Source organism: Spea bombifrons, chromosome 7, assembly GCF_027358695.1.
Source record: "Spea bombifrons isolate aSpeBom1 chromosome 7, aSpeBom1.2.pri, whole genome shotgun sequence".
NCBI lineage: Eukaryota > Metazoa > Chordata > Amphibia > Anura > Pelobatidae > Spea > Spea bombifrons.
Genome location: NC_071093.1, coordinates 36,029,803 through 36,041,241, shown reverse-complemented (window position 1 = coordinate 36,041,241; position 11,439 = coordinate 36,029,803). Strand labels below are relative to the sequence as shown.

The window sequence follows — 11,439 nt, the reverse complement described above, 5'->3', positions numbered from 1 at the left end:
AGATTTATCTACGTGGTTTGGTTAAAGGGGAAGTATTCCCGTCCATTTCTATCTTTATATAATGCTTGGCACTACTTTAATGTATATATTGTATCAAGATATTGCACTATTTTACACAACTGGATCGTTCTGTATATGTTTTCTAGAAGAGACATATGTAGCAGAGCAGGTTTATAATTGTCAGGTATGGCAGACGCTGCAAGTCTGTTATACCAAAGTGTCTCAGTTTTGGTCCTACAGAGTGTACATTCATAGCCTCTCCAAATGAAGTCTTGTGGATTGTTCAGTATGCGATAGATGGATTGTTCGGTCTACTCAATGGTCATGTTGATCCTGAAAAATCGAAAAGGTATGGGCTACTTAGAGGGCAGGGAAAGAGTCCTCCACAAATGTCCACATAACCCTGCTGATAATGACAGAGAACGTCGTGGAGAATCCTGCACTCTTTAACTATTCCAGATGAAGCCTGATGTTTGTACATGTTGTAAGAGCTGAGCACCCGCTCTCAGGGTGTTTCATGTTAAATCTACTGAGTTTTGTCAGCTTTGTGTTCAAAGCAAAATTGTGGTATTTGTCCCCAAAGTCACCACGTTAACGGCAAATAAACACTGTGGCATTGCAAAGAATGTGTGCTTGGTACGATGCCACCTTAACCATATTTACATTGTTGCTGCGATCTAGTCGCACGTTATGTTTTCAGCATTAGCTACGGACATCTTTATTCTCGATTGTGGTTTTGGGAACCTTGCGCAGATATTTACACATTCTGCATAGAAACAACTTTCCTTTTGATTTAAGTGCTAATACGACCAAGAGTCTTCCCTGTTTTACTGGTGCAATGAAGTCTATATTAATTTAGTGTGGGCATAGGGTTTGGGAAATTTGCAGTCTTATGTATAAATATTAATACAAATTAATTTTTATTGTTTTTATATATTTGAGATTGTGGACTACGGTTTACTTTTCGGTTTCTTGGATTACACTTGTGTACACTTTAACCTTTAAATAAAGTCATAATTGTTTCATCTGAACTTGTGTGGCAGTTTTCATTGTTTTTCTACATGTAACACATGAAATTTCTATCTCTGAGACGAAAAGTTGCAAGGATTAATGAAACATCCGTTTACAGAAATATTGTTTTTGCCTGATTATTGGTCACCTGGCGTTATTCGGCCAAAATATGGAAGCATTTAAATGTCTGGTTTACTAATTTTAGGATTTAAATTCAGATTACACCTTTTTGTTTGATCGATAATTTAGGGAAATAAATAGGTAACGAAAGCTTATCTTCCGGCCCGTACGGTAATGTAGAAAAGATAGAGTACAGCTGGACATAAAGTCATCTGTGCAGCTTTATTGCAACCGCTATTAGTATGCAGCTTCCAAACATGAAGAGAGAGACAAAATATTGCACCTGGTCATTTTAAGCCTGATAAAATTTACACTTTGGTGCAAAATCATACAGTCAAAGGCAGATAGTCCAAGTTACATTTCATATGATCATGGCTGATTCGCACCATTTATACTAAAAGGCATTGTGCATAGAGACAGGGCGTTTAAATGCTGGCCTGTAACTTTCTTTAATAAACATTATAAAGGAATTGCATAGACAAAGTACAGTGGTCCATAAACATAATGCATATTTATGTAAAGCTGAAAAAGAAGTATGACAATGCCAGCCAGATGTACGTACGTTGAAAATCATTCCAATGATCGGTCAGCAGCCCTTAAAAAGTCACTTTGCCTGCGCTATCGGGAAACACTCTTTCCCATGAACCATCCACTTGTTTCTTGTACACACGGGGTTTTCTGTCTGGAAAAATGGACTTTGCAGGGTGTGGATTTTTCTTCACATACTGGAGGGTTGATCTAATGTGGGCAACAAAATGTGGAGGCTCTGCCAGTGGAGAGGTGGAAAAGCACTGCAAAGCAAGAGAAGACGAATGAGACACAATTAACAATGATTCAATGAACTGCACCTATGCCCAAGCGACAGCTAAAGAAGAAGTGCTATCTCTTCAAACAAAAATATAGAAATATCAAGGTTGTGCCACCTTAATTCACATCATCATCTCATACTGTAACAAGACAGACAACAGTAAGAAATTAAGGAATTTGTTTAAAAATATTTGAAAATGTATTTTTTTGTTTGGCAACACCATATTTTTGGTATGGTTTTTATCTAAAAAAAAATGAAGATTTACACTGTTTTGCTATATTAAAAAAAAAAAACATCAAAAGGTTTTACCATGCAAATAGTACTTGATTTGCTATTACACTTCACTAATACATAAATATTCACCTCAAGGATCTGATCATCGTCCTGTTCCAGCCAGAAATCAATATTTGGAAAAGGTATCCAGGAATAAGGCCCAATAATTACTTGTTCAGTTTTTGCATTGTAAATGTTCACCATCTGAAACAAAATAGAACACGGTGCTTTTATTTTTATATATTAAAAAGGTTCAAATCATAACATGTGAATTCTGGGATCATACCTGGGAATTGTGCGGGTTTGACCCGGAGTCTCCGGGGGAGGCGCTGGTTCCCCAGGTCTCTGGGACACCTTTGTCTTTCTCTAGGCAAGATTGTGGCATTTGACCGTGCTCCTCCCTGGCCATTTCCCCTCTTACTCCCAGCTAGCATACGGCTATCTAGGGCAAGCTTTGTCTCCACGTGCATCTAGCTCTACCGCATTAGCCACGCTAATTGTTTCTGTTAGCAGCTACATAGTCATACCGTTCCTCCTGTTAAGGTGTACGCAGATCTCAAATCCTCTTCTGGCTGCCGGTCTTCAAAGGTTGCTTTACAGATCTCTGCAGTTTTAACATTTACAGCTGAGAGAAAGAGTATACATTGCATGAGATGCTTAACATGGCTTATACTGCGGACATAAGATACAGATCAATGCCAAGAGGCTGGAAAGGTTCATGTACAGGACAGAACTTCCTGCAGGACACTTATCGGTGGAGCAAATATACAAATCAGTTGTTTGAGTTTCCTCCCTTGTAATGAGGTCCCATCTATTGGTATGCCCAGCCCTTACTTAACTTCATATTCTTAATGCCTACACAGCCAACAGACCCTTTCAAAGTCACGCTCCCTATTTAAAGAACCTGAAAGTTTTACAGAGACCTTGTAATGGGTTTGTGAGTTGGGTAAGGGGTTCTAATTCTATTCTCTCTTCTTCCTACCTTCATACTGACTTGCTTCTCTTTATATTCTGTTCCATTTTCACACAAACTGTGGACTTTTCTAACTCTATAACACTACCTTCGCTCATTAGATCATTTATTTCCGATGTACAAAGAGAAAAAAAGAAAACACTTACCTATACCATATATAATTGGGAGATGTATGCCATTTTCCTCCGTGTCATTTAATTCTACAGTAAAATAATATGCCGATGTCACTACAGTATTCACGTCTTAATCGGGTACCAATGTATGCATAGCATTTACCTTCTAACTGGGATTCATTGTAATGGACTAATATAAGCCCCCCCAAGGAGACCTTTATGAGCAGAGGTCAAGAAAGGAGGTAGATCTAACAGGAGAACACTTAACCCACGATAGAGCTTGGAGAAAATAGGAAAACTGGGAATGTTTGGAAGGTTTTCACCTATAGCATTAAAATAATAAACCATTCTACTTAGACTCATACATATTTGCAGATAGAAGGCCACAAGCATTAAAGAGGCTGTTCTTCCTTTCCTTCGTGTGTCTGGTGCTTCTTGTGTGCTAGGCCTCCGCTCATGCCCAGGTTCGACGGCGCATTTCTATCGACCAGCGTTCTCCTCTACACATGCCCCGCCGCGCCCTCTCTGGCCGCTTTCTCATTGCATTGTATCTTATTTTTTGGTTTGGAAAGCGCACCGAGTTACGCGCTTAAGCTACCAGCTGTTCCGCATTACTACTATTGTTACCAGTTATCTGCACTGTGTGGAGATGCCTCCTAGATATTGTGTATTTTTGCCTTGTTCCCCCTCCCTCTTTTTTTTCTGTTCCCTTCTTCGAAATACCAAAAATGCCAATAAAAAACTTTGATTTACCCTAAAGAGGCTGTTCTATCTAGACATAGTATTAAGGTAGGCAGGCTGTTAAAGCCTTAAACACTCGCTGTCGGCATCTGCTTCTCATTCTGCAGCAGTTTGTATTAATGTTCACTTTAGTGTAAATTTTGTATGCCGACACTTTTAAAGTTATCTGCAATTTTCTATTATCACTTTTGTAATAGGTCTATTGAGTCTGACAGGGCTTTTTAAATAAAAGTGTGCCGGAGTATGATGTCATATGGCCGCACTCCTTGTCTTAAAGGCTCGTAGCACCATTTAATGGATCCTACGAAGGGTGTGCCGTCAGTGAAAATGGACCGGTAAGAGATCTTGCTTGTAACTGCCCCATGAAGCCTGATCATTCAAGGGGGGGATCTGCCCCACGGTTTTGCGGCAGAGGGACTGCGGCCCTAAGCCTGGGTAATGCTATGCTGGGGATGACACAACAAAACAGCAGGAAATATAATGTAAGTCATACCTGTGACACAAAATGTAACTAGATGTATGTCATCTGGCTGGCTATCAAAGGATTCTGCGAAAAATAAAAAAAAAAATGGGTTAGTGTTATTCTACTTAAATCAGTAAAAACGTGTTAAAAATATCTCACACGCTCCCTTTTAATTAGTTACGGAGAATTCTATTTCTACCAAAAAAATAAATAAAGGCTTTTTGCCAGAGCTGGCCCTGGATAATGTTCACTCAAGGGGGGGCCCTTCAAGAATTCTCGCTGATTAACCATGCTTTATACAGGGCCATTTAAGCTCTTCTTGCAGCACATGCTCACTAGAGCTGGCCCTTCATCCACGAATCGGTGAGATAAAATCCCATCACTCCTGCCAGGGTGATTAAAGGGTTACTTAATGATGTATCTTACCAAGAAGCTGGCTTGTAAGTTTTTGTGATAGACACCTTTGGTCAATGAACCCTCCAACAAGGTGCAATTCTAGCCTGAAAAAGACAGAAGATTTATTGCCTTCCATTATTATTAAAAACACCTCAATGTAAGCATTCGTAATCATCCCTTATTGGGAACAGGACAACATACATAACAATGCATCATGTTAAATACCTAAATTCACCCCTTCAAGGCTGAAAAGATGCAAAGAGAAGCCTCAATGTATTTTTTATTTTTACAAATATTTCACAAATACTTAGAATGTGAATAAATGCATAGGGTCTTTCTTCTATACCTCATAACAATGTTCAATATATTGACACATTTGAAACACGGAACCAATTGTGTCTGATTCTGAGGGGACAGATTTAGCCAGGACACCATATTCTATCACATACAAGCAGCAGTAAGCGGAAGGACAGCTTTATCCATGCTATACTTAACACTGCATTACGCAGCCATTTTGTGTATCTCTAGACAGCAATCCCCTGAAATACAGAGGCCGCCATTTTCCTGATTCCTGCGACAAGTGAACTATCTCCCCTCACTCTGCTGAGACACATTTTAAAACATCTGAATAATATCGTAAACAAATACTGAAAAATAAAAATTTGGAAATATCCAAAAGCTGTGCGCAGCGGCCTATTTCAGTCTAGGCCTAGGGTGGCGGATTCAGGGGGACGTCAAGTGCCAAATCACCTTATTGGGGATCAGGCTCCCCAGTGTGACCCCTGCCTCAACAGGTCGGATACAAGGAGAGATCTTCCCAGCCGGCCTGTTTACACTATGGAGGACTGTGCCCAACAGGGCCCATAGGATGGTGTACTTGGTGCTGTCCTTCCGATGATGTGATATCCTGGCACTCAGTGGAATAGATGGCGGCCATGGAGCTGCATGTTGGGGGCACTCTGTTGGTTAGGCTTAAGGTTACGCTCCAACATAAATAAACCAACAGCAGTATGAGCCTTTGAGTGTGAACCTTGCTCTCGGCCATGAGATACAGAATGAAAGCATACCTTCCATCTGGTGAGGCTTGCGATAAAGACTTGACTGCATTAAAGATGGCTGCCACCTCGTTTTCTGTATCTGACCCATCACAGTGTGCTAAGCACGTGGCTCCACTGCCTGTGAGAGGAGGAAAAAGCTTGTATCACTGAAACGCGGTGCTAAATATTATTATTATGCAAATACAAAAGTAACATAAGTGGTCTTAATTTTCATATATAATCACAAGTTTGGGTTTATTTCAGGGTCTGACAAACCCAAGGGACCAGCGAGCCATGGCTTCTAAATATGCTACTGCATGACCTGCGAAATCCACGCACCGTGCCAATATCTCTACCGTACCTGTATGTCTGAGCACCACTATGTGACAGGTGGTCGCGTCTTCGGACCCAAGAACTGATATGAGTCCTATTCAAACAGAAGAGCAACACAGAATATCAACATTCTGCACAAATGATTAAACCACAATCAAACCATGCAAATAATCACAAACGTATCAGTTTAGTCCATGAGCTAAGGGAAAATTATCTTAAAAGCTGTTAAAATGTTTCTAAAAGAATAACCTCTGTAGAGTAGTTAATACTTGAAGAAAGGGGGGGTAAATTTTAAAGGTGCCCTTCCACTTACATCGCTGAATATTTTATGCCTTTGTAAATTCAGAATCAGTAACGTAAATCCTAGTACTGATTAATGTCAAACCTACTTCCAGAAATAATTCCTTCATTATGCAACATTTTGACTTATTGATAATTTTATCGGGCTTGCTTAACTATCACATGACACAAAATCTTGTGTCGAAATTAAACTTTCAGATGAAAGAATAAAATGAGAGGTCAGCTCAATGTGAGGGAGTGTCGTTAATGTTTATCGGAGTGGAACAGCAACCTTAAACCACATATCTTCAAAAACAAATATACAATTTTTGAAGACATTCATGCTAAACGCTGGGTGCGTGATAGTTCTTTCTCTAAGTCACTGCAGTCATAATTATATCTGGTTAAAGAAAGAGAAAAGAGGGTGGTGGCTGATGAAGTGCCCAAAGTGCCCTTTGAGCTGCGGAGACCTATGGTCCATGTTTGAAAGCCTTATGCAATCAGAGGCATATAGAGAACAGAGATATAAGGCAATCAAATTCTAGGCTTTTATTGAAAATGTAATTCACATACGATCATTAGGGGTGGTTACGGCCAACTCCCTTTGCTGCACGTATAAAAAACCTTTGGGTCCAATTCTCTGCGTTGGTTGGCTTCTTAAAGCTTTGGCTCGCTCCTAGAGAATAAAAAATAAAATGACGTCTGTCAGAGGAATACGTCAGCATGTGTGTATTTAGGAAATATTCACATTAAATAACTAAAACCCATCTTATTTCTTTATGTCTCTCATTTAACATTGTATAGATTTACCGGTATTTTATTTTTTAATCACCGGTGCAGTAAAGGAATTTGGCAGACTCTCCGCAGTTTACATAGAGAAATAATTAAATATATATATATATATATATATATGCGTGTGTGTAATAAATTGATCTATACAGTGTGCTAGAAGTTCTTAGCCAACTTTCTTTCCGTTACCAGGGGTATGTGAGCCCTGAATGCCCGCAAGCCGTCTGATGCCATACTGGTGTACATACCGCATTCTGTGTATACATTTACAGCACACGGCCCAACTACAGGCCATATTTGTGGTGGGCACCTCTATTCCCACTGGATACTGACATTGTAGAAGGTGACTTTGCATTACTACACTGCCCTGGCCAAAGTGCCTCACTGCCCTAACGCAGAAAGGCATACAGGTTTATGTTACTTTTATTTTATTTGCGTATATGCACACACACACACACACAGGATCAAAAAAAATGTATTTAAAAAGGCAGAGAAAAAAATGATAGCAACCTTGGTAAATAGGAAAGGTTTACTATATAGGTGATGCTCATTCTTTAAGCAGGCTGGGGGAGAGAAAGCAGCCTGTAAATGTAAGCGTGCACGCTGCTAACTACCAATTCCAAGTGCATCTTAAAAATACCAGTTGCTAAAAGTTATTTTTAAAGTTTACTCACTCTTTAAGTTACATCCAGGGGCTGCCAAATCTACTCTATAAAAACAGATGTACAATGTTTGTGTGTCAGTGTATGTATAGGGTTAGGGTGTTTGTGTGTCAGTGTATGTATAGTGTTAGTGTCAGTGTGTCAGTGTATGTATAGTGTTAGTGTCAGTGTGTTTGTGTGTCGGTGTATGTATAGTGTTAGTGTCAGTGTGTTTGTGTGTCGGTGTATGTATAGCGTTAGTGTCAGTGTGTTTGTGTGTCAGTGTGTTTGTGTGTCAGTGAATGTATAGTGTTAGTGTCAGTGTGTCGGTGTATGTATAGTGTTAGAGTCCGTGTGTGTGTCAGTGGGTAGTCCAGGCCGCATCCAGCAAGGAGAGGGGTCCGTGTAATGGGACATATTTCTTAGTCACAAAAAACTTTTTTTTAATGCAATCTATCTTATATTTCAACAACGTACAGATGTATACAATAAGAGTGTTTGTGCAACACAGTTTTTGGAGCTATATATGCCAGCACCTGGCTGATTTGATAGAACTGGAAGTTGCCAAAGACCATCCGAACCATCAGAATCCAGGAGCCATAGTTCTGGAAATGCAATCTCTCCCCCGTTACAGTCATTGTAATAAATATCATTATTGTATCTGGGAGATGTGCCAGCGGCAAGACAGCTGTTCATTTCGACATGACTGCAGTATCCAGTAACTGAATACACCCAAACCACAGGGACGATATTCAGTGAGTGAAATGTGCCATCTAGGATGGTTGGCCACCAGAGAAACTGGTACATGTTCCATGTGGGTTGCCAGAGAACACAACTTGTTGCCCAACGGCAGTAACGCCTACATCTGCTGTAGAACCTCCTGGTAAGAAATGGCATACTGTGGCACTTGAAAAGCAATACCAAGACTGGTACCAGGCACCCCCCCCCAGGCACAAGGAAGTGATTTCTAGCGACCATGCTGTCCTGCAGCCCCACGTTTGTTGAGCCCTGGCTATGACAATACATTTCTTTTCATGGAGGGGTATAAAATTCTAAAGAGTGCTGGAATAAAATTTCAGTGATTTCATAAACTGTTCGCCTGTAGACATAAGAAGCATTTCAAATCCCCGACGTCACCATGCATTACCAAGGACCAAACCTGGTGAGCTTCTGCAGCAAAAAGAGCTGAACTGCCCCAGAAAAATACAGTTAAAGGGCTACTCAAGACCCTTTGTTTAATTTAATGGAGTGCGGTTCATTCCGTTTTTGATTAATTTTGCTAGATGCAGATCAGCTCATACACTTTACTTACTGGAATTCTGCCTCAAGTTACTTTTCCGTAGCTGGATCAATTGAAATGTAGTTAAGTGCATTAGAGTCTAAGCAGAATGGACTCTGCGGCAGATACAGAGCCTGACCTCGCGAGCGGCACTCACACACCCAGACACTCACGCTAACACACGCTAACATAACTAGACGCCACACGTTAACATACCAAGACACACAAACACACGGGGAATTTCACATTTTAGAATATTTTGTTTATCTGTGGCTTTCAATAAATTTGAATCCAATTAACTCGTCCAAAGCCCCAAACCCTTAGATTTACGTCATGCGTTACCTTATTTTAAATCAATGACCTCCAAACAATTATAATTTATACAATAGCGTATTTAGCAATTATCAAGTGATCTTGAAGCCTGATCTAGAACACCTCAGTTTAGACTCATTTAGACTCTAGGGGACTGTAGTTTTTAAGATCAACTCCACCAAATCACAAGACGACTGCTCTCTGGTCTTCATCGTGACCCTAAAACGAGTAAAGAAATCACTACCGGAGAGATCCCTGATTGGCCGGTTACCTATCAATTCTGGGTGCTGCACGTCAGCCCTTGACAAATATGTCCATATTGATTTCTGATGGTGTTTTCATTCTAAAGCGGCCTCCGACATGTAGCCCTTACAGGGGGTATTTAAAAAAACACAAGAGGAGGGAGGGGGCAACCAACCAATGCAGACCATGAAGGCTATTCTATACTGCATAAACCCCAAGGGTTATTACCGTATATACTAGTTATAATATGCTGACAGTGCAGCCCTGTACAGTGCATTATGATAACTAGAGATTGTAACATTGGAAGCCATGATCCTGTGCATCAGACAGTAGAGCTTTATACCGATCTGGTATATGAGATATCCCCGGCACGGTGTAATGAGCTGATGCCCGGATGCTTTATGCGCTCCCTTGGCACAGCCAGCAGTTCACTTACCTCCAGCTGGGGGTGTAACCGGGCAATCCGGGCGGCGGACTCAGTGATGTCCACCCTCTGGCTGCCAATAACCAGGGGCATACCTGCCAACTGTCTATTACAGCAGCCAAACTTCCTCCACAACGACTCTGTCGAGACAAGCCTGCATGCGCTCGGGAGGCTGGGAGTTGTATTCCTTACAGGTCGTGAGTATTCCGGCTCGGGCGATGCTGAAAACTACACGTCCCAGCATGCTCCGCGACAGAAGTTCTGACAAGAGCACATGCTCGTTTCAATTGGTGGTTACCGATATCACATTGCGCTGTGAATGAGGGCTGGCTTCATATTTCTTTTGATTAATCATCTTTACCTGATTTACCACAGTATTCTATATTTATGATATATCATTTATATGATCAGATATATGCTTATTGACATTACATGTGTGGGTTAGCTGACAGAAAACAATGCATGAGGGAAATTATTGGTGTTTGGGGTCTATTCACTAAAGGGAAGGTATCATTATACATTATGAAGCACTAATCTCATTGAACTTCTGCTGCAGGAAGAGCGGCTTGGCCCTGTATAATGTATAATGAAAGAGGCCGTCTACTCTCCTTGACAGTCCACTAAAGAAGAATGAATTCTAAAGGATTCTGTTGCACTAGTACTTAATATTCATTCTTCACAAAAGATTAAAGCTATTACCTGACACAGAAGTTACAGCCCTGCTGCTGCAGTTGCCCTTGTCCAGCTGATCTTGCCACTGACTGGCTGCTTGAAGAGCCTCTTTAAATCACAGCAATTTCTGCCGTCTCCTCTGTTGTTGCTGGATAAACCTGCCTGTGCTGGCCCTTCGTAATGGTGGACAGTGAATTGTGGGAGCTGAAATTGTGAATAAGCCCCATTATATAGCTACGCTCAGGTGAATGTATACAGGGAGGAGAGTCAGCCGGTAGTTCAGCTCAAGCAGGACCAGTTAAAGTTGTCGCAAACGTCCAAACTTTTTTGTTTATTTAAAATAACTGGATGTTAAAGACAAACAGCAGAATAAAAAAAACTTTGAGAAAAATGCATTTCTTGTTTTTATTTTTATGCACATCTGAGCCCAGGCTTGCCATGCTTCCTCCCAGATATGCCTTATACCCCCAGATATACCCCTCTGCCCTCCCCAGATATGCCTTATACCCCCAGATATACCTCTCTGTCCCCC

The 11,439-nt window shown here is 40.9% G+C and overlaps 1 protein-coding gene across 1 annotated transcript; it reads right to left on the bottom strand.

The window, feature by feature from the left end:
• Positions 1 to 1,334: 1,334 nt before the first annotated feature.
• On the bottom strand, positions 1,335 to 10,529 carry NTAN1 (N-terminal asparagine amidase). Its single transcript, XM_053470954.1, has 10 exons — positions 10,248 to 10,529; positions 7,121 to 7,223; positions 6,297 to 6,362; positions 5,966 to 6,074; positions 4,929 to 5,002; positions 4,533 to 4,586; positions 3,332 to 3,385; positions 2,740 to 2,837; positions 2,303 to 2,416; positions 1,335 to 1,922 (listed from the first exon to the last, which is right to left on the bottom strand). The coding sequence occupies exons 1-10, from the start codon at positions 10,326 to 10,328 to the stop codon at positions 1,728 to 1,730; spliced, it is 948 nt and encodes a 315-aa protein (XP_053326929.1). The 5' UTR covers positions 10,329 to 10,529; the 3' UTR covers positions 1,335 to 1,727.
• Positions 10,530 to 11,439: the final 910 nt, after the last annotated feature.